Genomic DNA, 25,572 nt, shown 5'->3' on the forward strand with positions numbered 1-25,572 from the left:
ATTAATAGTGATGGAAAATGGAAGGACATTTTAGGTATTCATTTTCCTCTTCTGGGCGGCCCAGTAGTCCAGTGGTTAGCACGTCGACTTCACAGTGCAGAGGTACCGGGTTCGATTCCAGCTCCGGCCTCCCTGTGTGGAGTTTGCATGTTCTCCCCGGGCCTGCGTGGGTTTTCTCCGGGTACTCCGGTTTCCTCCCACATTCCAAAAACTTGCATGGCAGGCTGATTGAACGCTCTAAATTGTCCCTAGGTGTGAATGTGAGCGTGGATGGTTGTTCGTCTCTGTGTGCCCTGCGATTGGCTGGCAACCGATTCAGGGTGTCCCCCGCCTACTGCCCGAAGACAGCTGGGATAGGCTCCAGCACCCCCGTGACCCTAGTGAGGATCAAGCGGTTCGGAAAATGGATGGATGGATTTTCCTCTTCTTAAAATGTTTTGTCATCGCAGCATTTTATGATGGGCTGATTTTGTTTATTCACACGCCTTAAGGGATTTAAAAGATGATCGGAAGTTATGTTTTCCGGAAAAGGGGGGTGGGGGCAGTAGCCACCTGTGCCATGAGTCAAAAGTGACTTCACAGGTAAACTAAATTTGCCCTCATCTAAACTTGTTTTTCATATTCACACTTTTCAGTGTTTCGGTGCCTTTTGCACAATTTCCTGGTTCAGTTAGATTTGGTATTCAAACAGTCCTTCAGACATCATTCTGTTCACAGTTTGACAGCATCAGATCAAGAGAGCCTAACCATTTAGCAACAGTAGCCTCGTCAATTGCAACATTTCATCGAGGATGTGCTCAGAAGGAAGTGGCCACTGAGTGCAAGAGGACCGGTGTTTCCCACCCCAGTTAGAGTGCATTTACGGTTCATCCTTAAATTTCACCCACAAGTAAAATAGCCGTGATGTTTTGTGAGTATTATATGAAAGGGCTTTACAGAAATCAATGTTAGCTACAGCACTTGGTCACCTCCTTCACCAGGGTGAAATGTTGCTGGCTAGCCTGCAGGCGTCTTCTTCGTCTGAGCATGCAATAGACTGTAATGGTGGAACTTTGGACTGGAAATAACATTGGCTCCTGGAAACAGACCTAAGGGCTAGCAACTGAAGTAAAACTTTGAGTTTGAAAGCAACCATAGAAAACAGGCATGGTGGTCGACTGGTTATCACGTCCGCCTCACAGAGCAGAGGTGCAGGGTTCGATTCTGGCTCTGGCCTTCCTGTGTGGAGTTTGCATGTTGTCCCTGTGCCTGTGTGGGTTTTCTCCGGGTACTCTGGTTTCCTCCCACATTCCAAAAACATGCGTGGCAGGTTAATGGAAGACTCTAAAATTTAGAGTCTAAATTGTCCCTAGGTGTGATTGTGAGCGTGGATGGTTTTTCGTCTATGTGTGCCCTGTGATAGACTGGCAACCAGTCCAGTGTGAAAGAGGGCTGGGATAGGCTCCAGCACGTTTGCGACCCTTGTGAGGATATTTGGATTAGAAAATGGATGGATGGATTTATGTTCCTAATAGGAGCACTTTTGATCTGAAGTCACGGTATAATAGCAGTTTTAGTTGACATGATTTAACCGGTCAGGCAGCTTTTGTACGCAAACACTTGAATACACAAGTGAGTAAACCGGCCATTCCGCTTTTAGTGTGCTGAAGTTTTTATACCATTCATTGTCTCATTGAATTTACTTTACAAGTGGAATTATTTTTGATAACGAGTATCTTGGAACATATTGCAATTAGTGTTGAGTGGGATTTGAAATATATTGCATAAGGCAAGCAGCTAAGGAAGAACAGAAACTATAACAACAGTCAACCATCCTTAAGTTAACTCAGTGTATGAGGAAACACTGTGAAATTCATTTCCTCATTCTTGTCAGACTTGTGCTGTTTCCAAAAGGAAGAACTTTAACCCATTTGAAGACTTATGCCTCCTGGAGGCATGAAAGATTAAAGACAGAGATTTTTTTAAAGTCATGCATGGTTCATTTTTGTCGCATACTTGTGGCTCAATTTGGCCTTTTTGTTGTATTTTTTCAAAATGTCACATATAACAAAAAACAATTGACGCTGCCATTCAAAAGGAAACACTGGTAAAACCACTGCATCTAACACATTTGTAGATGGCAACAGATTGCACCAGCCATTTGGAAGAAACTGAAGGAAAAACGGCTGGCTTTCATGTTCAGACTTCTCCAGCCCCGGGTTGTCTTCAGTAGAACAGTGGAACACTGTTTGGAGGGTTAACACGGGATCAGTCCTCGCTAGACGTGAAAGGATCAATTTGATGCCATGTTTGGTATGGAAGTAGGCTGCTTTTTTTTCACTTGGGAAGAATTTCTTCTTTTTTGCCTCCAATTTCCCACAAATGTTCAAAAACATTTACTGAACAATGGTACAACATTTTTAAGGTTAGAAATGACTGCTACCTTCTTTTGAGCTATTCCAATTGTCCACCTGAATGAAATCCAAGGAAAACCTTTACTAGCATACGAGTTGTGGGCAATAACTGGTGAGATGGTTGAGATCTAAACAAGTTTTTCGCCTTTAAATTAATCTCCCTGGAGTCTATCACACCTTTCCGGAGCTTCTCTGCCATGTCTCAATACACTCTTGGAAGGATTTTTCCAGGATTGTCCATCTCTGTCTTAAAATAAAGTTTAACTTTCAAGAATTGTAAAGGATTTATTCAGCAATATTTTTCAGGTGCCCACGTAACTGTGGCAGGGTTGCTCCAAACCCAGCAGAATATATGATAAAACCAATAAATAGCTCATTAAAATAGTAGTTGATGGTTTTGCTCGAATCGAATTATATGATGATTAAATTCTTTTTTTTCTCGAAAACTCCCATCCATTTTCTAATCACCATTAGCATAAACTTCCGTGTCTCATGCGCGTGGCAAGAGCTCGCGTGTACGCGCAGGTGGCGTGCTTGTGCTGCACATTGTCGCCCCGCCCACTAGCTGGGCCGCGACGTCACCCCGCAGCAATGGGAACTCGAGCGAGCGCTGGTGAGTTCCTCGCAAACCAATAACATCGCCCAATTCCGCCTTGTCACTTGAACGGGGAAGTAGCGCATCGTCCCGGTTCGCTGGCGTTTTTCGTGTGTACAGTATTCTTCGCACACAAACTGTGTTCTGTTGTGGTGCGTTTTTCTTCTTGACAACGGCCACGTAAGTAACACTTTTATTTCCGTTGAATAGGCTTTTTTTTGGGAGAGCTCGGCGCCTCTTGCTAGCTTGGAAGAAGCAGCTTGTGTTGTCATAACAGCACGTGAAGCTAAGCACTGATGGCAGGGCGCTTTCGGTCCCCGGCAGCCCGTTGCAAAATGCCTCTCCGAAAAGTATCACAGGCAAACATTACTTCGTTTTGCTTTTGCAAACCGCCGCTAGCGTTTCATTTCGCCGTTGAAATAATAGACGGAGAACCGAATAATGGACTCAAAGATTTGACCAGTTGGGTCATCTATCAAGGTGCATGGCGGAAAGGTTGATCCCCGCTTAATAGGGGATTTAGTCGAGGATTTGACTAATATCCTTATAGTTTGTCTCGGGCTATTTGCGGGAGTTGTAGTCGCTGTGGAGGGCTTTTAGCACGTTGAGCCTCCACCCACGTGCTCTCGCAGTCTTTTGTTTATTACTGTTAAACGACGTCTGATTTGATATATTGATCCAAAGCGACAAAGCTGATGCCAAAATAATGATGCAGTAGTCCAGGAAGTACTGTGGAACTTGTTACTTGCCACTCAAAGTGGTGGAATTTCCTCCACCTGCACTTTGAGTGGAGAATAATTGGACGAGGAAGTAATTTTGCACAATACGCCCTTCGCCAGAAATGGCATAGGGCATATGCATTCCCATGGCATATTACATTATTGTCAATGGGGGGTTAAAATACTCACAATGTTTAATAAAGTGATAATGTTATTTCTACTTTTTGTTTTAATACTTTTCAATAAAAGGACTCAAGAAGTGTTCCACATACAGTAGTTCAAAAACAGTACACTCTGTATAAATTGCATTAAAAAAGTATCTGGTAATAGTTGACGTAGGGATTGGAGTCATTTATTTAAATACATTGTGTAAGATAAAAAGAGCAGATTCTGAAATGCACTTACGTCCAAAAGTAAAAATTAATTTACATACAATACTCATGTTGACAACTTGGCACAAAAAGGGACAACACTTTGGTAGCAAACCATTCTTGGAGCCAAAATCATCAATCATCTTATAAGGCACCAAATTGGGAATATCTTGCTTCTCCAAATCTGTTGCATCAGTCATTGTCATTAATGCTCTCTGATTAACATTTTTTCAGGTTGCTGCTGTTCCTGCTTTTTCTGCCTTAAGGAGCCGTGAAATAGTATTCGCCCCCTTCCTGATTTCTGTGTTCTTTGCATATTTATCACACACAAAGATTTTAGTTATTCAAACCAATGTTTATGTCACACAGAGACAACCCAAGAAAATACAAAATGCAGTTTCTAAATGCCCTTTTATTTAGTAAAAAAACCCCAAACCTTTCTGACCCTCTGTGAAAAAGTAATTTCCCCCTAAACCTAATAACGGGTTGTGGCATTTTTGCAGCAATAACTGAAATCAAGCATCTGCGATAATTGCGATAAATGAGTCTTTCACATCACTGTGGAGGAAATTTCATCCACTGTTCTTTGCAGAATTGCTTCAACTCTACCATATTCAAGGGCTTTCTGGCACGAACGGCATTTTTAAGGTCACACCACAGCAGCTTGATTGGATTCCAATCTGGACTTTGACTTGCCACTCCAAAGTCTTAATTTTGTTTTATTCGAGCCCTTCAGAGATGAACTTGCAGGTCTTTTTTTGGGATCGTTGTCCTGCTGCATGATCCAAGAGCGCTTGAGTTTGAGGGTGCAAACTGATTGTCGGACGTCCTCCTTCAGCATATTGTGGTCGACAGCAGAATTCATTGTCCTATCAATCACACCAAGTTGTTCCTGGTCCTGAGGAAGCAAAGCAGCCACAGACCATCACACTGCCACCACCAGGGTTCACTGTTGGTATTATGTTCTTTTTATCGAATGTTTCCAATTTTTACTCCAGACGTAACACGCCACACAGCTTCCACAAAGTTCAATTTTTGACTCATCAGTCCACAGAATGTTTTTCCAAAAGTCTTGAGGATCATCAACATGCCTTTTGGCAAATGTGAGACAAGCCTTTGTGTTCTTTTTGCACAGTAGTGTTTTTCGCTCTGGGAACTCTTCCCCTGGATGCCATTTTTGGCCTGTGTCTTTCTTATGGTAGAGTCGTGAACACCGACCTGAACTGAGGCCAGCGAGGTCTCAAGTTCTTTGGGTGTCGTTTTAGGTTCCTTTGCAATCTCCTAGATGAATCGTCGTCACGCACTTAGTGTAATTGCAGCTGGTCAACCACTTCTGGAAATGTTTGCCACTATTTGCCACCATTTACTGACACTTTTATCCATTTGTGGATAATGGCTCTGACAGTGGTTTGCTGAAGCCCCAGAGTCTTGGAAATGGCTTTGTAACCTCTTCCAGAATGATAGATTTCAAGTTTTTTTCCCCCTAATTACTTCGTCTCATGACATGATGCGTTTGTTTCTTGTGATCTTGTAGCCTACCTCACTTTGTCTGACAGATTCTATTTATGTGATTTCTTGATTCAACAAAACTAGTGTGCTAGAGTGTTGCCTGTGAAATTGAACTCAGCTTTCCCAAAACTGGCGTCACAGTTACATTGTGATGTAACATCCATCCATCCATTTTCTGATCCGCTTCATCCTCACAAAGTTTGTGGCGCGTGCTGGAGCCTACCCCAGCCGTCTTCGAGCAGCAGACGGGGGACACCCTGAACCGGTTGCCAGTCAATCGCAGGCCACAGAGTCCCACAACCATCCGCACTCACACTCACACCTAGGGACAATTTAGTGTGTTCAATCAGCCTGCCATGCATGTTTTTGGAATGTGGGAGGAAACCGGAGTACCCGGAGAAAACCCAGGCAGGCACGGGGAGAACATGCAAATTCCACACAGGAAGGCCGGAGCTGGAGTGATCTAACAAGGGTGGCAATTACTTTTTCACATCGGAACAGGTAGTTTTGGATTTTATTTTTAATTTAATTAAATTTTCTTTTTTCATTTAGAAAGTACATTTTGCATTTCCTTTGGTAGTCTCTGTGTGATATTAAAATTGGTTTGATGAGCTGAAACCTTTTGTTAGTGATAAATATGCAAAGAACACAGAAATCAGGAAGGGGACAAATACTATTTCACACAACTGTCACAGAGATTTTAATCAATCAAGATCTTAAGCATAGTCGACTTGAACTCTTTTTAATGAGGTCTTTTTCTACTTCATGTTTTCATCAAAGGAGGTTAAAAAATCCTATGTTGACAAAGTAAGGAGTGGAAAGTACAAATGAGTCGTAATGTAGAGACCAACCAACAACATGAGCACATAAGATTAGATAAACTTTTTTTTGTTATCAAATTCCACTTGCACTCTTCATGTTTGGTTTATCAAGTGAAGAAACACAGTTTTTAACCATCCGTCCATTCTCTGCATCACATGCCTTGTCCCCTTTATTTTCTATTTTGTAGAGAAAATGAGCAACATTCCCCTCTCACGTTCCGAGGTGTTCGGGGAGCTGAGGAAGGAGCTGCACGACGATCATAAGTTCCGACATTCCGACGTTCATGTATTTATCATCATGGGAGCCTCGGTGAGAATTGAAGTGTGGCTACAGCTGTGTGTCCCTTTCCAAATTAGCTGACTGTTCAATGATTGGGCCTGGTCTTACGGGCGGAACTGAGACGTGAGTTCAAAATAATGGCATTGATCAGATTACTAAAGAAGAAATTTCTAAGACACAGCAAGCAAAGTGGCTAAAATCTCCCGTGCAGACCACAATGGCCAGTCCATATTTTGTGTGTGTGGCAATCACTTTGTGAGCGGTAAATTTATTTACCTTTGAAATCATAGTGATAGAAGAGATTATTTTATATAGACCACAATAAAACAAGTAGTGTTAAATATTACTACACTGCAAGCCGCTTTGTTTTGAATTAATGAGCAAGCTCGCGAGTGAGTACAAGCTAGCTCGCGGACGAGTCCAGCAAGCTGACATCTTGAGGCAAACCCAGATCACAGATATTCATATAAGCAATGAATAGCATTCAAGGGCTAGGCCGGTCCCTATAACGGGAGTCACATAATGATCAATCTTCTGATCAGATTGATGATCGGTTATGTTTTTTTTAACTCACTGATCCAAGATCAGCTAAAAAATCCTGATCATGTCCAGTCAAGCCTAATTCTAATGCCTACTGGATGGGGAAATATAATTTTAATGATTAACAGATGCTTTCCAGACCTGCATTCAGGTAACTACTTCACAACAGGATATTATAAAAATATAATGCAGTATATGATAATCAACATGAACAGTAATATCTTTTTTTCCATTCCTATATACGCTTTGTTTTTTGATAGTTATAGCTGAAAGAGGAGCGATTCTATGTCTCCTTTCACCCGACATATACAATATTTGTTAAATCACTGTCTAATCTAGATTTTTTTTTTCTTTTAAATACACAAGCCCATATTATTAAAATTGGTTCACCTGGCTCTTTCCTAGATGGATTAGTGGACATTTTGGTGAAACAAAGCATTTAGATTATGTCAGCACAAGTGATACTGTTTGAACTTGTACAAAGGCATCTGAAACTTGTTCCCCTTGCATTGCCTCTCGACACATACTGTACCAATCCTTTAAAACGTATGTTGTAAGTCTTCCAAAAATACTGCAGTAATTGCACATGATCTGATTGAGGAAATGTTGAAAGTGATTTCAACAAGCCCCTTCAAGCAAGGGCTGCACAGTAAACCGAGCTTTCAAAAGCATCACCTCGAGGTTCCTCTTTGCTTCGACTTGCTGTCCATTCTACAATGTCACCAGAGCACCTGCCATCTATTTGAACACACACAAAAAGCACAGTTGACTATTTTAACACAGGAAGTTGGAACACATTCTTACCATTTCAGATTGCTAAATTCTTAGCAGCAAAAGTGAATAGTGGTCTGTGGTGCTGCTCATTCATGGATGGAGGACTGATCAAAGGGTAGGAGAGATGTGATTTGTTCCTGAGCCCCAATTAACAGACAAAGAAATAGCAGTGAAAAAGGCAACATCAACCATGATTTATCAGACCACTCCCACTCCACCCTTTTTTCACGATTTCTTGCTTCACCACCAAGTCCTTTGGCCAATTTAACAATGAACAAGGCATTATTGAAGACGTGTGATTCATCTAATGTTTATATTATTTGTGTAAATCGTGCAATGCTGAAACCAAGGCCACAACCGGGAACTTGATGCCATCATCCAAAGACTTTCACGACAGCTGATGCTGCTTTGCCAAAAACACTTGGGATTACACTTGTCTGCTAATTGAGCTGGGATCTCATGAGATTAACGGACAATTTATGTGATGTCAACATCATCATGGTTGAACTCTAAGTTTTGCTTAGCTTTGGAAGCACATTTTTCCAGAAAGTTTGAGTTGAACTCCACATGGAACTGCTTTCTGTGTGTTGGATTTGAGTACAATATTACAGAATTGTAAAAACTGCTGCCACCTGCTGGCCACAAGAGGAAGATGAGGAAGTGGATTTAACTGAGGTTGTGACGCTATGAAATGAAACTTGGGTCGTCATTTTTTTCCAACAATGTCAAGATTCAAGAACGAGCAATTAGTCTGTCGGTGCACACCCAGTACATATGCATATCGTTTCTCTTGCTTTGTTTGCACTTGAGGTGTGGTGTTTTTGACATGTCAATGGCTGTCAGCAAAATTCTTTAAGGTCGCTTCAATGGCAGATCAATGGAACAGCTGCTGTATCGAATTTAATGGCAAACATCAAGCAAAATTCTGGCATCACCATCCATTTATTTATTTTCAGTACCACTGATTCCTGTTCAGCGTTTCAGCTGCCCTTCAACCCAATATTTCAATTATTTTTGTATTTGATGCAATGCTTATGTTGGATATGTTGAGTTGACATCAATAGTATGCAATTCATCGTTTTCAGCATCAACCTTTCATTGACACTGAAGTCGTTAAGTATTATTCTACCCACTTTCAGCAATTTTCCCTTTGCTTAAAAGAATTTGTTTTGTCACCTGTTTTCCTTTTTGGGGTGTTGAAGAGCTGTTCGCTGTTCCCTTGTTTCAAGTCATTACTTTGTTCAGCAGGGTGACTTGAATAAGTTTGCAGGGGACCCTGACAATATTTTAAAATCTACATGTGTTTGGACCTGCAGGGTGATCTGGCCAAGAAGAAAATCTACCCAACTTTGTGGTCAGTCAACTTCTGAGCTTGAAAAATTCCTCACATGTATTTATATTGCAAATAGTGATGCCATGTACTGTTCCACTGTTGACTAGTACTTCTAGAGGTACTGAGTCACTTCTGAAAGTTTTCTTCCAGGTGGTTGTTCAGAGACGGTCTCCTCCCAGAAAAAACATTTTTCATTGGCTTTGCTCGCTCTGACCTGACAGTTGACGCTATCAGAACTGCGTGCATGCCATACCTCAAGGTAGTAGTGCTCTTTCAACGCTTTGCAATGTCCACTGGCTGTGATTGACTGGTATCACCCCCCGCCCCCCCCTTGTTCATCTCCTGACCTAGGTGGCAGACTCTGAAGCAGATCGGTTGTCAGTCTTCTTCAGCAGGAACTCATACATAAGTGGCAAATATGCAGATGATGATTCCTTCTCCAATCTCAATAAACACATTCTCACTCTGCCGGGAGGATCGGAGGCAAACCGGCTCTTCTACTTGGCTCTGCCGCCCACAGTCTACCACGATGTTACCAAGAACATAAAGCAGCACTGTATGGGTGAAATGTCAGTCGACGCTTTTTTCCACATTTCGCTTGCCGTGCGCTAGTGTATGGATGGATGTTTTGAAGAAAAGTTTCCCAAGCAGGCGGTAGCCGACCTGCTTTCGTATGCTGTACAATATGCTAGAAGCTCAGGTCGTGGCTTGGATGTGAATGATGACTTGCAATGATGCCCCTTCTGTTCTTTGCAGAGGCTGGACCCGAGTGATTGTAGAGAAGCCTTTTGGACATGACCTTCAGAGCTCTGAAGAGCTGTCTGCTCACCTCTCTTCCCTCTTCTCAGAAGACCAGATCTATCGTATAGATCACTATCTAGGCAAAGAAATGGTGCAGAACCTTATGGTGCTTCGGTAAGAAGTTAAAAAAAAAAACAGGGATTTCTCTGTGTACTTGAAAATTCTGTAATTTGGGATGGTCACCCACACTTTTGGAGATAATACACCATGAGATATGCAAAAATTGTAAACCGGTCGTTGCACCAAAACGTAATGCTCCCTTTTCTCTCTGTTACATAAGGTCACCAAAATAGCTGAAACAATTTCTGAAAGCAATACAGTCCTACATTAGGGTCTTTCTGTGCCAAATCATCCAGTGGGTTTAACCAATCTGATTTTAATTTTGATGATTTTTTTTTGTACATATCTTAAATCATTTGTATGTTTCAGAGAAGATTTGAGAAATTACATTTCATGGGAAAAAAATTTGTTAGGGTCATGTGATCCACAAGTGCAATTTCATGGTCAAACTCAGGGTCAACAGGCCTAGGTCATATATGCACCAATCTTAAAAACGATTGTGCATTTGGAATCCTTGTCAAATTCTGTTTCCAACAATACCTGTTTTGTGAAGATTGACCCAGTAGTTCTTGAGATGGAAAGCTGCCAAAGCCCCTTTTTGCCGAACATCTTCAAATTTGGTAGCTCGCACACCCCTGCTCAGATTGATCTAAAATTTGAGATTTAGTGTTGTGCCCTCACTATCAAAAAGTAAAGCAAGTTTCATTCAAATCAAAATGTGCTTGGTTAAATTTTCCAGATTTTTTGGGGGGTGGGGGGGCCTGGAATGACCCATCACTGCAAACGATAACCACAGTAATAAACTGTTAAATCAGTACCTCTCAGAATCTGATCTGTCTTATGACCTACATGATGGCAATAGGCATACTGTGTAAAGGAGCAATTTAGATCTGACAGAATTTGTGATCATGTGTATCTGTTCTTCAATTAAGGAATTACTTTCAAATGCTTAACTTTCAGTTGATTCAGGGTTGAGATCCCTGCCAATATCATACAAGAAACCAAACATGGTCATTCAAGAAAAGAAGCTTGTTGTCACGAACAACTGTGTTTTCGTCTGTTATGCCGCTGAAGGACATTCAACTTGCTGTGGTTACAGATTTGGAAACCGCATCTTTGGCCCTATCTGGAATAGGGACAGCGTGGCCTGTGTGGTCCTGACATTTAAAGAACCTTTTGGCACTCAGGGAAGAGGAGGCTACTTCGATGACTTTGGAATCATCCGGTGAGTGACCAAAACTGTAATTACGCTGCAGTTCTATGCTGTTGACTAGGAAGAGAAGACTTGATTCGGCCACATGATCAGCTGTCTTAATCAGCGTGATCACGTGCAGCGGGGCAGGCGTCGCAGCTTCCTTTCTGTGATCTCCTGTTCTTTGTCCTGATTAGAGATGTCATGCAGAACCACTTGCTCCAGTTGCTGTCTTTGGTTGCCATGGAGAAACCAGCCTCCACCAGCTCTGATGATGTCAGGGACGAAAAGGTACAATGCTCTTTCTTATCGCTACAAAATGGGATTTCATGAATTACTCTTTTGATATGTTTTTCTTCTTGAAGGTCAAAGTGCTGAAATGCATCAACCCAATTTTAATGTCAGATGTGGTGCTGGGTCAGTATGTGGGTGACCCAGAGGGCGAAGGAGATGCCAAGTTCGGTTATCTCGATGATCCCACAGTCCCCAAAGGATCCACTCAGTCCACTTTTGCCACAGCAGTGCTCTATGTGCACAATGAGCGCTGGGATGGTAAAGTTGGGTCGCCCTTTGGAAAACCTCCACAACAACCAAATCTGTCGCTTGCACTTATTCGGATCTAAGTTGCAACATTTGCTACCTCCTCAGGCGTTCCTTTCATCCTTCGCTGCGGAAAAGCTCTAAATGAGAGGAAGGCCGAGGTTCGGCTACAATTCACAGATGTACCGGGGGACATTTTTGGAAATCGGTGTCGCCGCAATGAGCTGGTGGTCCGTGTGCAACCCAATGAAGCCGTCTACGCCAAGATGATGAGCAAGAAACCTGGCGTGTACTTCAGCCCTGAGGAGACAGAGCTGGACCTCACCTACAAGAGCAGATATAAGGCATGCGTTCTCGACATTCATTGGGCTGCATGGAAGGCTAGCACGCATTATAAATAGGGGTTCGACCTGTCAACACATGATCATCCTTGTTTTTTTTGTTGTTTTTTTGTAGGATGTGAAGCTACCTGATGCTTATGAGCGTCTCATTCTGGACGTCTTCTGTGGGAGTCAGATGCACTTTGTACGCAGGTCTGTAGTCAATGTCGCCTGTTGGATCTGTTTGGTAGGATTAACGGTGCCTACCCAAGCAGTTAATGTGCCTTTTTAAAAATGGTACAAATATTAAAAGATTGTCACGTTTCTACAGTGATGAATTAAAGGAAGCCTGGAGGATCTTCACTCCGCTCCTTCACCAAATTGACAAAGAGAAGCCAAAACCGATTCCTTACACATATGGAAGGTTCGTGACAGTGTTTATATCCTCAATTGGAAGTAAACATCACAAACACATTTTGACCATCCCCCTCCCTCCTTCCAGCCGGGGGCCAGCAGAAGCAGATGACCTTGTGAAGAAAGTTGGATTCCGCTATGAAGGCACTTATGTATGGGTGAACCCCAACAAACTTTGAGCTATGCAGAGTTTAGGGAGTAATTAGGTTGGTAGCATAGTTTGAGGGGTGTGCCACGTTTGAGCCACACAGTGTCCCAACATGCTTTTACAGAGTGATGGTTTTCCCATACTGTGGCTCCAGTTATTATATCTCAGGTAAACAGGTTATTTGTCTGCGCCACTGCATCAGGTGTTCAAAAGAGTGAGGAATTTACCCAAGCTGGCATCATGACTTTATCCCACTATCTGGTTGGTTGTGGGGAACAGGTAACTTATTTTGGGAACAAAACCAATTAAAACCAAATGATTTTTTTTTTTTTTTTTACACATAAGTCTGATAAACTGGCTCCCAAGCTCGTCAACGGTCACATTCAGCAGTCTCAAACTTTACCAAAAAGATGGTAATGTAAAACATTACCACATGAAGTACTGTGCACAAGCAAAAGTCATTATGATTGTATCACCACAAAGCTTTGATTCCATTCTCTTTTTTTTCCCACCTTCTCTCCCTGTGATCAGAAGATCGCCTCCTGCAAATAGACACACGGGAGGATGCTGATAGTTTCTTTTGCAGCATTTTTATTGGAATAGTCTTAAGTGTCCTCTCGGGCGAGAAGGCAAGCGCTCTCAACTAGCCTCCCTCTGATTGCAATTCCCTTTTGTTTACATGTTCAGACTTATTCAAGTTCATTCCATATTTTAGATGTAGAAAAGTGAAGCAGGTTTCCACATCTTTGAATGTCCTTGTAATGACCAACTGTGTGCTGCTCTGTTCTGCAGTCATGTAATGCTAGCACTACTACTATATCTACATGCGTAATAAACTACTTTTGCTTCTGTATGAATACGTTTCATGGTAGAAGTTTTATTCAAGCGCTATATTGTAATTCCAGATAGAAATATATATTGTAAGCTTACCGCAGCATTTGCTACACAGCTTTTGTATCTATTTTTTGCCCTAGATAATTCCAGAGATTTCCTTTTAACGAAACATGCAAGTGTTTTAACCACCACATTTCCTACTTTGGTGCTGAGAGTGGCTCTAACTTGGGTAAAATATTATTGCACTCTTATCACGACTTGTTAGATACGCTGGGTATGTTAACGCAGGTCAACAGCAAGCCAAACTCAAATCTTCATGAGCTAGGAAACTGAGCGTGTTGCTCCTTTATTTCCTGTCATCTCGACAGCGTACAGTGAACAACTGTGACAGCTCGATGAAAATGTAGAGTGAAAAGCCATTGCTTTCGAAGGTGTACAGAAAGGGAATGTTAACGCGGGAGGACCAGTTAGAACAACCAGTTAGGCTTTCTGCAGCGACTCATCTGACGAAACGTCTGCTACACACAATGCATTGCGATTACTGGATGGAGATTTTAAACACAATTACCTTTTATATGGAAAAACATGAATTATGTTTCAAATCAAGAAATGTTATGAACCCTCCTTTTTTTCTTTCTTTCAACCTTGATGAAATGCCGCGAAACCTTTTCTGTGTGCAGAACAATTATTCCACCAATGTCAACATAGCAATTTATTCACAAATGACAAATGTTGACATAACATTAAAAGAAATGCAAGCTCTTAGGCAGTCATGTTAACAAGTGGACGGACATTTCAGAAGTAGTATTGGGTTTGCACAAATAGGTGCATTAGCCAAGACTTACCGAGTAGCAACCGTGCATTCTAAGGCACTTGCGTTGAGTAAAAACAGTTGCTGCGTTATCAATACAACGTACAAGACAGGAAATGATTTGCGGACACTAAAAGCTACTAAAACATGGGTTACGTTCTGATCAAATAGCTTCCGTTAATGGACAGCTATCAACTGGACGGCATCATTATCATTACGTTGTCCATATCTGCTGGATATTCGAATTTGAATTCGTGCTTTTCATGCCCCCACAAACATTACACAATGTTATGTGAAGGGCAGTCATATACTGTACTAAATCCGGTCGAGTCATTGTTGACAGCCTCCTAGTGGCGGAAGTTAAGTATGACTTTAGAGATCCTGGATTTCTCTTCTGGCAAGAAGAAAACAGCGAAACAGAGAAAAAAAATCATCTATCAAGCTTCAGCATGATTTCATGAACTGAAAAAGCACTTTAACCTACGGCAAAGGACAAAATGAGTGACTTAAAAACAACTGTTATGCAGCGTCTCCATGGAGTGATCACGAGGGCCACTGTGTTGTGTCACAGCTGTAAAGTGACTGGTCACAGCAAGTTTTCGGATGAGTAACGGATGACGTGGTAACGTTCTCCATGTAGAAGGCACTTGGTCAGTTTGTTTGACTTTTACATGTGCTCTGGATGGTTTTGTAAGCAGCTGATAAACTCTGTGACTGGATGGCCCTGGAAGCAGATCTCATAGACTGCATTAAATAGTGGGAACCTGGGGGAGGAAACAGTTTGCGGTCAGTGGAAAAATGAGGTGGACTGACACCATTTGATTCCCCCAAGTTGGGCTGTGTGTGTTGATGCTTGGCTTACTTGTCAACCAAGTTTTTGTGCTTGAGGATGAGATAGACCTCAGCTGCAGTGGCTGGTCCTTGCAGCTTTTGACCGTTCAGCATCTCTTTCTCCAGCTCCTCAATAGACTGACCAAGAGAGAGAACATGACAGTGACATCTTATTAAAAATTCAGAGAGGGTCACACACACTTGAGGAGTGTTCCTCCCACTCACCTTCCCTGTCTTTGCAAAGGCCTCGGCGACCTTGCGATTACGGCCACCGTAGCAGGTTGTGATGAGATCCGCGACGCCGCAGCTTTCCAGGAAGGTTGCAGAGGACACAGGCCCGGCAGTGCAGAAAATGCGGGCAAATGCGATCATCTCCATCAGTCCCAACCGGATCACTGCCGCTTTGGTGTTGTCCCCGAAACCCAGACCATCACAGAAACCTGCCCCGACGGCAACGATGTTCTGTAGGACATGGAGAGAAGAAAAGCTATTTCCATGAAATTCAGCTTATCTCATCAATATTGCACAATATACCAATACTATCTCATGAATTCATGGGCGAATGAAGCAAACATACCATTTCAGAGTCTGCTGGAACAAAGGAATGACTTTGAATAAGATCTAATGGTATTACGAGTACATTTTAGCATCACAGTCACTGGCCATCAAAGTTTGTTTAAATAAGCCATTGCCATTTTCTGTGACAATTATCTAGCTCTGTGATGCTGCATGTAAAAATATTACCCCATAAAGCCCACATAAACAACGAATATAAGTTTAAAAAAGGCACATTTTTGGTAGTCAATGGCTTTATTCATGCTCACCTTTAACGCTCCACAGATTTCCACCACATCATGCTCTGGCACCACAGTCACACGGAAGTTGCTGGTCTGCATGAGTTCCTTTAGAAGAGCCCCATGGTTTTCGTTCTTGCATCCTGGAAGATGAAAACTCAGCCATAAGCACTTATTTATTTCTTTTTGTAAATGATGCGTGATAACCCTTGTGCCGACATCTTTTGTTTTTTTCTCTTTAAGCAATTTTCTCAACAGTATCACCAGTTACTAAGGTTCTCCTCAGCTATGGGGTGGCTTAAAACACAGTCACAGGCTGTCTGAAATGTGAGAAAAACTGTGGGATGCGAGGCCAAACCACCCCCGTCTGTCTCACCCTGTCTCATTTAAACAAGGAAATAAAAGGCACTTTTAACAATAACCCATACTGAAAAGACAACAAGCTTAATTTACGTGTTCTTGCCACGTGGCAAGAACACGTTCTTCGTGTTACTTTAAATGTTTTACAGAGCTTCCTGTTTTGTGTCTCTTGGAACAGAGCTGCTGTAAACTTTAGCCTGAGGCTGTTAGGGATAGTCTCCTTCAAATACTCTCCAACTCTGAAAGACATTCCAAATTGAAGTCAATTCCAAAGCAAGCATACAGAGAAATTAACCTTCAACCAGCAGGTATTGATTCAGCCCTATGCAGTGCCTCTCTTTAAAATAGGCGATACGGAAAAACACAAATGCAATAAAAAATACATTGACCTAAATCTGCATGCCTTCTGATTTGTCATGAAATACCCCTTCAATCTGATTTAAACAACCACATATATGCTACAGCAGCTGTGGTGCATTCTGGGATTTGTAGTGGGTATGGGGTGGACGGTAACAAACACAGTAGGGCGAGGCCTGAAAAACAAGCTTATTCCATGCAATAAATTCAGACTAACCAATGGTAGTCTCACAAAACTTTTCATCAGCTACTTCGTTGGCAATGTTGGCCCCCATCAGCACACTCATTGCAATGCCGAGCTTCTCCTGGATCACATCAGAAATGAGTTTAAGTCCATCAGGCCCCTCGTCAACTCCCTACAAAGACACAAACAAATGTTATTGTGTATTCACATCATGGCCCTTTAAGAGCATGACGTCAACTGTGAAGCCTTCTTCAGATGAAGCAACAATACCGCAAAGTCAAACCTTGATTAGAGATATGCCCAGTGCATCACTCTTTATCTTGCCCTTCATGGTGTCGCAGGCTTTGCCAATAAACTGGTGCGGGATGACAAACACCAGAATGTCTGCATCACCGGATGCCTCCACCAGGTCTGGAACTGCCAGCTGAAGAGAAATGGCAGCATGGAAAGAAGGAAAATGTCATTGATGCATTTCTATGTGTGATGTGCGATAATATTCTTTGAGGGACCACGAGGACAAACACGGAGCCCGATAAGACCTTAACATAAAAGGGCATATAGAAATAATATCCATAGGAAGCATAACGTGCATACTAGCAAGCGTTGCATGCAAAGCGACATTCCACAAACGTTTTGGTAAATGACAAGAAACCAACATGGGCTTACCACATTTGCTGGTAGCTTGTGCCCAGGAAGGTACTTCACATTCTCATGGTCAGTGTTGATAATTTCAGTCAGTTTGCGCCCATGCACCAGCTCCTCAAACACCCACATTTTTACCGTGTTGTCAAATTTGGAATTCCGAGCGGCGTTGGCACCCACTATCTTGGCAATGGCAGAGCCCCTGTGTTGTTCATAATGTTTGGTTAGTTTTGGACTTGACCCCAAAATATATTACAGTCACATTCAAATTCGGTTGGTGTGAAGGATGCGATGGCACGTGGTTGTGTGTGTTGAAAAGAACTTGAGAGCCTATGAATCATTTTAAAGGCGGTGACACACTCCATGTTGTGTCATATAATTATACAGATTTATAAAATCTTCATTGCAAAAACTATGCTGTTCTTTTGCATGCTATGGAAACAGTGCATACACATACAGTGTGCCTTCTGACAGTGGACAACATAAGCAAGTCTAAATTTTGCCTGCCTTCAGTGTAGAATTACACGAGAGGCTAAGGAATACTTAAAAATGTGGTTTAATATGATTAAGTGGGATTCAAACAATGATTCTCTATCTATCTATCTAATGTTCAGCTACTGTACGGGTGACCAGCCTTTTTAAAACTAAGAGCCACTTAGGCACTGATTCATACGGAGGGCGATCAATTTGAGACACACTTCTGAAATAATAAATTTACTCAAATTACCTTTAATTACATATGTGATATTCAACTATGTAACGAGTAAATACTCATCATGTTGATGATTTTTCACAATGTTGATGACACTGGTCAACAATTCTTTGTACATTTTTTAAAACTAGAGATGCAAGTACACTTTTCTAGATTACTTTTTGAACTGGTTACAAATTTCCCGGCATTTTTTCTCCAGCATATCAGGTTTTCATAATAATAATTATATAACAATAACATAATGTGTAATATATTTATTAAATATAAGTTAATGGTTAGGTTCTGCAACGAGTAGAATTATTCTAAACATCATAGTTATAAATTAAAATGCATGGTTAAAATTTCAATGCGCACGTTTTTTTTTAAATTTACAAATGAAAAATGAAAATATCTAAAAAAAAACATGATGTGCTCCATAACAAGAGGAAATTTTTAAAATCAATATCAAAACTACATTTAGGGGCACAAATACATTTGGGGACACAAAAAAAGGTAAAGTTGCATCACTAGTGTACGTATTTTTTAGTACATGCACAGGTGTTGGATATTGTGCGAAATGCGACTGTAAGACCATGACTCAGGGGCTGAACTACCACCTACAATTGGATTGTAGGTTTTCAATTGGATTCAAAAAAGGAAACGCAGAAATCCTTGACTCGTTAACCCATTTAGTCACTAGATTGTCCACGTTAAGTTTTATTTTTTAAAGCGATCACCTTCATAACAACGCATTAAAATAACGCCTCCATTGCATATATGAACATTTTAATTGAGTTCTTACACGTAATTTGTGTGAAATGTATACTGTATTTTATCATGTATGAATGTATGAACGGGCCGTGAAATACGACGTCATACAGCAGTGCGCGTCAGATGCCGAAACATTACGCACACGAACTCAAAACCACGGCGTGTTAAATATAACCGAAAGCGAATGACAGCCGTTGAGCTCGCGCACTCCTTTTGGGGGTACCCCCAAAAGGACGACAGTGCCATTTAAATGCTGAAGTCGCATCAAGAGCTCAGCGAAGCAAGTGCTCTGCGAAAAGCAGCCGGTTAGCTAGCCGTTGGCCAGCCGATAATGCTAATTTGACTAGCATAAGTAGCACCGGAGAACACCGGAGAGATGGCCACGCGTTTTCAACATCAGCCCTAGCCAACACCCTGCCTGCCTCCCTCGCTCTGTGCACCTTGGAGCGTTGCTGCTGCTGCTGCTACTACTTGCCAATTTCCAGATCCGATGATGCAGACTTTCTTCGCGGCTGCCATGGTGAAAATGCGAATCGATGGGTGGGTGAGTGAACTCTTGATGAGGTTACGCAACGTTCAAGCAGCTGCTGCCTGCCAAATGTGCCGAGGTGGACGCCGAGCCTATCGTGTTATTGGCCCACGCGAGGGGAGACTCCGGCCCGCCCATTGCAATCGACGCTCCAACCCCGCTGGGTCACTCATTCATCGAGCCGATATGAGGTTAGTGGGTTCCAAGGAACTCGGGGAAATGTCTCCCTCACACCTCAACTCACTTATCCTTATTACCGGAAATCGTACTGTGCTTGTCACAATCACTCAGTCGCCATGAAAGTAGAATTAAGAAACTCTAAGGTCTAATTCGTGGCCAGGTATAAGTACAATAGCTGCATAATGATAAATATATGGGAGCGTGTTTCCTTTTTTTTTTGTTGCCGTTTTTAAAAACGGATTATCTCACTGTCAAATTCAAGGCACGGGGGCCCACCATAGCATTTAAGTGGGCCGCAAAGGCAAATTCAGGTGTTTCTTGTTAAGATAACAAAACTGCAAATTGTCTAAACCTTTCATAACATTTAGGTATTGCAAGCATTTTTTTCTTCCCAATCCCAATTTTTAAATAAATTGAAAAGTTGTTGAACATATTTTTCGGCTTCTGTTGTGCTTCTGTGATAATACAATGCGATCATACATTTATATTAGTTCAGAGTCATAATCCCCCCCCCCCCACACACTTTTTACACAAACTGCAGTTTGTGTAACAAGTGGTTAACTAATACAAGATCAAATTATAATGCTGTTAAGCAGCACATTTTCATCAGATATTTTGTATTTGCTTTGTTACAACTGCAGCTGTTGTGAAAGCGCTACATAAACAAAGATGTATTTTCTTGCAGGGACACTAATACAGTACATCTTTATATAATTCAATTGAGTTGTACAGGTTGTATGTAACATGGAAAAACCCGGCCTGGCACAGGGGTGTGTAAAAAAAAATGTATAGCACAGAAATCTTGAATTTACTCGTATACTTAAACCATTGGAGGAAACGCATTGTATTCTTTTGTCTTTATTCCCAACAACTATTTGCAAAGGTTAATCACAACGCAAGCAAACAATAGCCCTTTAGGGTCAAGCAAGTAAGTAATGGGTAGTTAAACATTGACTGACGCTCAGATGGATTTTCTCTGCCTATTTAATTCATTTATTGTACGACCAATCTCTTCATTCTGTTTCATGCTGTTTACTAAGTTGACACCATTTCAATAATACTTGTGTAGCAGGACCAGTAAAAATTTACTGTTCTGTATTATAATTACCGGTACACAACATCTGTGAAATGATAAATAGCTGACGTGGGTGGAACAAAAATGTTTGTGTTCCCCGACTTCAATAATTAAGGTGACACTGCCTATTTTATGTACAACTCTCGCCTTTGACTCGCTTCTTTTTGTTTGTTTGTTTGTTTATTGAACATAAAACATATATACAGTAATAATTTGACAGAAAATAAGGTAGATAAAAAAAGTAAAAAGAAAGAAATCAATCTTCATTCAACACAGTTATTATGTTCAAGGGAGTAGGAAGAAGTAAAAAACGTATCTAGTCCTACCCCGTTATGTGTTTATATCTAATAAATCATTTTTACATCAGTCAGAAAAGAAAAAAGTAAGAAGAAAGAAGTCTCCATTAAGGCTCATACTATACCCTTATCCGTGATATTTTTACAATTTTTGGTTTGTATCGGGATTATATACTTCCACACCCTGACACTCTTGTGTCAATTTTCTCTTGTATTCATAATGGATATTTATATACCTTTCTCTATTTATCAACTTAGTTCTGATTTATCATTATATTTCATGTTTTGAATTTATCATTTTAACTCTGATTGATGTAGGTTGTTTGTACTATTTTTTTGAATTTGTTTTTGAACTCAGCAAGCGATTTACTCATTTTCAGGTCCGTTTCGAGATTATTCCACAGATTAACACCTTTGATAGATACACTTCTTTGCTTGATGTTTGTTCTTGTTTTGAGTTTTTTGAATAAGTTGGTACCTCTTAAATCATAGCTGCTTTCTCGAATTTCGAAAAACTTCTGAATGTTTTGGCAGAGCAGGTTATTGTGTGCTTTGTACATTAATTGGGCGATTTTAAAGTCAACCAGGTCATAAAATTTCATCGTATTTAATTTGATAAATAGTGGATTTGTGGGTTCCGTATATTTTGATCTATTAATAATTCGAATTGCTTTTTTTTGTAGGTTGAGAATAGGGAGTGTGTTTGTTTTGCAGGCATTTCCCCATATTTCCACACAGTAGGTCATATATGGTAATAATAATGAAGAGTATAATGTGTATAAAGATCTCTTATTTAGCACTTCCTTGGTTTTGTAGAGGATCCCTACGGTTTTGGCTATTTTTCTTTTTACGTTATCGATATGTGGCTTCCAACATAGTTTTGAGTCTATTACTAATCCGAGAAACTTGGTTTCATACGCTCTTTCTATCTCAATTGAGTTTACCATAATTTTAGCTTGGTGTTTGATTGGTCTTGTGCCAAAAACAATTAACTTCGATTTTTTCAGGTTAAGTGACAATTTATTTCTGTCGAACCAGTTTTTTAATTTGTTTAATTCGTTTTCTACGGTTGTCAGGAGCTGTTTCAGATTTATTCCAGAACAGTAGAAAGTTGTATCATCAGCAAATAGGACACATTTAAATTGTTTTGAGACCTTGCAGATATCATTTATATATAAGATGAATAGTTTTGGACCAAGCAATGACCCCTGAGGAACTCCGTGAGTGATTTTCAGTTGATTCGTTTTTTTATTGTTGAGTTGCACGTACTGATATCTGTTTTCTAAATAACTTTTTATCCATTTATAAGCTACACCTCTAATGCCATATCTTTCTAGTTTTTTCAATAATATACTGTGATCTATTGTGTCAAAAGCTTTTTTTAGATCTAGGAAAACCCCAACAGTAAATTCTTTGTTGTCTATATTAGTGGCTATTGCTTCCACAAACTCCATAACTGCCATTGAGGTGGTCCGTTTTTCCCTGAAGCCATATTGATTCTCACTTAACAGCGCATGCTTTTGTATAAAGCTATCAAGTCTGCGAGAAAATAGTTTTTCTAATATTTTTGAAAATTGTGGTAGTAGTGATATTGGTCTATAATTTGTAAACCGATGTCTTTCTCCACTTTTATAGATTGGAATAACTTTAGCAATTTTCATTTTTGATGGAAAGATACCAGCTTTGAATGACAGGTTGCATATGTGCGTGAAAGGTCGCACTACATATTCTATAATCTGCTTTATTATTGTCATATCAATATTAAAGCAATCAGTTGACTTTTTATTTTTAAAAGTTTTTATAATATTTGATACTTCTTCTTGTTTTACAGCAGTAAGGAACATCGTGGAGGAGTTTTTTTCTACATATCTATCTATTTCAAACAAGTTTGTTGGATCAGGAATTTGTTTTGCTAGGTTACTGCCGATGTTGACAAAATACTCATTAAATTCAGTTGCTATTTCTGCAGTTTTTTCCAAAATAGTATTTTTGCCTTTGATAAAATACTCTGGATAATCCATTTTTTTAGGACTATTTCTGATTACTTGGTTAAGTATCTTCCATATTTCTTGTGTGTTACTTTTATTCTGCTCTAATAGTGCATGATAATGATCTCTTTTACTGGTTCTTATAATATTTACTAGTTTATTTTTATAGGTCTTATATATTTTTTCTGCTTCTTCAGTTCTCAATTTTAAAAACAATTTATATAAATTGTTTTTCTTTTTACATGCGTTTTCTATGCCTTTCGTTATCCATGGCTTACTTGGGTCTTTATACTTTTTGGAGATTTTAGTTAATGGAAAATGTTTATCATATAAGGAGATTATGGTAGACTGAAATACTTCAAACGCTGTATTTGGGTCTTCGTTTGAGTAGACCTCGGTCCAGTTTTGTTTTTCTAGGTCTTGCTTCAAGGCGTCGGTGGAGCGTTGGGTTCTTAGTCTTATTTCTGTTATGTGAGTTGTTGACTTAGCTTTTCTATCAAAATAATTATGAAAAACTGCAAAAACAGGTAGGTGGTCACTTATGTCATTAATGAGAAGTCCACTTTCCATTTTATGATCAATCTTATTTATAAATATGTTACCTATTAATGTGGCCGTGTCAACTGTTATTCTGCTAGGTTTCAGGATTACTGGGAAAAAGCTGTTGCTGTACATAGTATTTATGAAGTCGGTTGTTTTTTTGTGTCCGTTTGGGTTTAATAAGTCAATGTTAAAGTCACCACATATTATTCGTGTTTTCTTATCGTTGTTGTAACTGAGCATATCTGTTAGTTTTTTTATTGAATGTGTCAATACATGATCCTGGTGTCCTATAGATGCAACTTATGATGATATTTGATGCCTTTTTATTATGTATTTCAATGGTTAGACATTCCATTAGGTTTTCTGTTGTGTTTGTCAATCTCTCGATTTTACTGCATTTAAGTGCTTTGTCTACATATATTGCAACCCCCCCCCTCCTTTTTTGTTTCCCTATTAGTTGCAAACATTTCATAACCTTCTATTTCCATTTCAGTTGTTTTATCTTCATCAAGCCAAGTTTCTGATATGGCAATTATTTTAAATTTATTGAATTTAGTCAGGTATTCTTTGATTTTTGTGAAGTTTTTATAGAGACTTCTACTGTTTAAGTGTATTACTGAAAGTGCATTTTCCAATTTTATATTAGTGTTGAATTGTTCATCCAGGTAATAGTCAGAGTTTGTTACCCTTTGTTTGTTCTGGAAGAAGTTATTGTCTGGGTCCAAATTGTTCTCGGGATCGAATGGCTTATAGTCAATATCTTCAAAGGGTTGGAAGTCCATGTTTTTGGGATGTGAATTTCCCGCTCCCACGCGGTCGTCGCTGGCTCCCTCGCGGTCGTCGTTGGTTCCCTTGCTGTCGTCGCTCGCTCTCTCGCCGTCATCACTGGCTCCCTCGCGGTTGCTGGCTGGACGTCTCCTGGGTCCCTCGTGGTCGCTGGCTCCCTTGCGGTCGTCGCCGACTCCCTCACGCTCGCTGGCTGGCTGCCTCCCGGCTCTCTCACGCGCGCTGGCTGGTTGTCTCCCGGCTCCCTCAGGCTCGCTGTCTCCCGGCTCCCTCGCGGTCACTGGCTCCCCTGCAGTCGTCGCTGGTTTCCTCTCGGTCGTCTCTGGCTCCCTTGCGGTCGTCGCTGGCTCCCTCGCGGTGGTCGCTGGCTGGTTGTCTCCCGGCTTCCTCGCGGTCGCTGGCTTCCCTGCAGTCGTCGCTGGCTTCCTCGCGGTCATCACTGGCTCCCTCACGGTCGGTCGTCGCTGGCTCCCTCGCGGTCGGTCGGTCTTGAAAAAGTTATTGTCCGGGTCCAAGTTGTTCTCAGGGTCAAATGTCTTGTTTTTCTCTTGATGTCCATGGAGCGGTAAGCATTTTTCGAGCTGGAAAACAACTTTTGTTTTCATTTATAAGTTGAAGTATTTTAATACATTGCTGTGCCATATAAATCTTGTAGGGGCACACTGTATCACTCTAATTGATAGGAAGACATTGTTTTCTGCTATTCTTGTCAGGCTTTGTGGTTTAGACGATTACCGGTAATCGCAGCCAATTCAAGAAGTCTGTTGTGCGTCGTCAATATACTTAAACACAACGCAGTCGGACATTACTGGTTACACTTAGACCCCTATTTTCAAGAGACGCCATTGTGGCGACTGCGCATCCCTGAGACTGATTCGATGACTAAATTTGATCAAGTGTGCTGTATTTATGACAGAATTCTAATCATAATTTTATGCTTAGGAAATGAATAACATTAAATGATGATGTTTATTCTCTTATCAGATAAAGTGCTTTGCAGTTGTGTGCATTAGTATGTCTTTGTCCACTCTTACCTAACCTTAAATACAACCAGCACATTAAAAGTCACAAGATGTACCCCCCAAACATC

The 25,572-nt window shown here is 40.8% G+C and overlaps 2 protein-coding genes and 1 long non-coding RNA gene across 5 annotated transcripts; 2 read left to right on the forward strand and 1 right to left on the reverse strand.

Moving 5' to 3' along the window:
- Positions 1-2,932: 2,932 nt before the first annotated feature.
- On the forward strand, positions 2,933-13,667 carry LOC147210688 (glucose-6-phosphate 1-dehydrogenase). Of its 2 annotated transcripts, none has more exons than XM_086114815.1 (13): positions 2,933-3,006; positions 6,597-6,718; positions 9,319-9,356; positions 9,486-9,594; positions 9,687-9,904; positions 10,092-10,250; positions 11,296-11,421; positions 11,586-11,679; positions 11,754-11,940; positions 12,037-12,272; positions 12,385-12,461; positions 12,580-12,672; positions 12,751-13,667. In XM_086114815.1, the coding sequence occupies exons 1-13, from the start codon at positions 2,985-2,987 to the stop codon at positions 12,839-12,841; spliced, it is 1,572 nt and encodes a 523-aa protein (XP_085970941.1). In that variant the 5' UTR covers positions 2,933-2,984; the 3' UTR covers positions 12,842-13,667. The 2 variants fall into 2 exon arrangements, with proteins under 2 accessions (XP_085970941.1, XP_085970951.1); XM_086114825.1 differs by lacking the exon at positions 2,933-3,006 and adding an exon at positions 3,013-3,168.
- A 676-nt stretch (positions 13,668-14,343) lies between these two features.
- Positions 14,344-19,700, reverse strand: LOC147210689 (glycerol-3-phosphate dehydrogenase [NAD(+)], cytoplasmic). Of its 2 annotated transcripts, none has more exons than XM_086114836.1 (8): positions 19,561-19,700; positions 17,648-17,825; positions 17,265-17,405; positions 17,015-17,153; positions 16,111-16,223; positions 15,512-15,748; positions 15,318-15,424; positions 14,344-15,219 (listed from the first exon to the last, which is right to left on the reverse strand). In XM_086114836.1, the coding sequence occupies exons 1-8, from the start codon at positions 19,602-19,604 to the stop codon at positions 15,123-15,125; spliced, it is 1,056 nt and encodes a 351-aa protein (XP_085970962.1). In that variant the 5' UTR covers positions 19,605-19,700; the 3' UTR covers positions 14,344-15,122. The 2 variants fall into 2 exon arrangements, with proteins under 2 accessions (XP_085970962.1, XP_085970970.1); XM_086114844.1 differs by having other exon boundaries at positions 19,526-19,673.
- On the forward strand, positions 19,665-25,487 carry LOC147210690 (uncharacterized). Its single transcript, XR_015101319.1, has 2 exons — positions 19,665-19,805; positions 24,733-25,487. It is a non-coding gene; the product is annotated as an uncharacterized LOC147210690 (long non-coding RNA).
- The last annotated feature ends 85 nt before the right edge of the window (positions 25,488-25,572 follow it).

This window comes from Hippocampus guttulatus, chromosome 1 (genome assembly GCF_054856545.1).
Source record: "Hippocampus guttulatus isolate MCC_2025c chromosome 1, RoL_Hgut_1.0, whole genome shotgun sequence".
NCBI classification, from domain to species: domain Eukaryota; kingdom Metazoa; phylum Chordata; class Actinopteri; order Syngnathiformes; family Syngnathidae; genus Hippocampus; species Hippocampus guttulatus.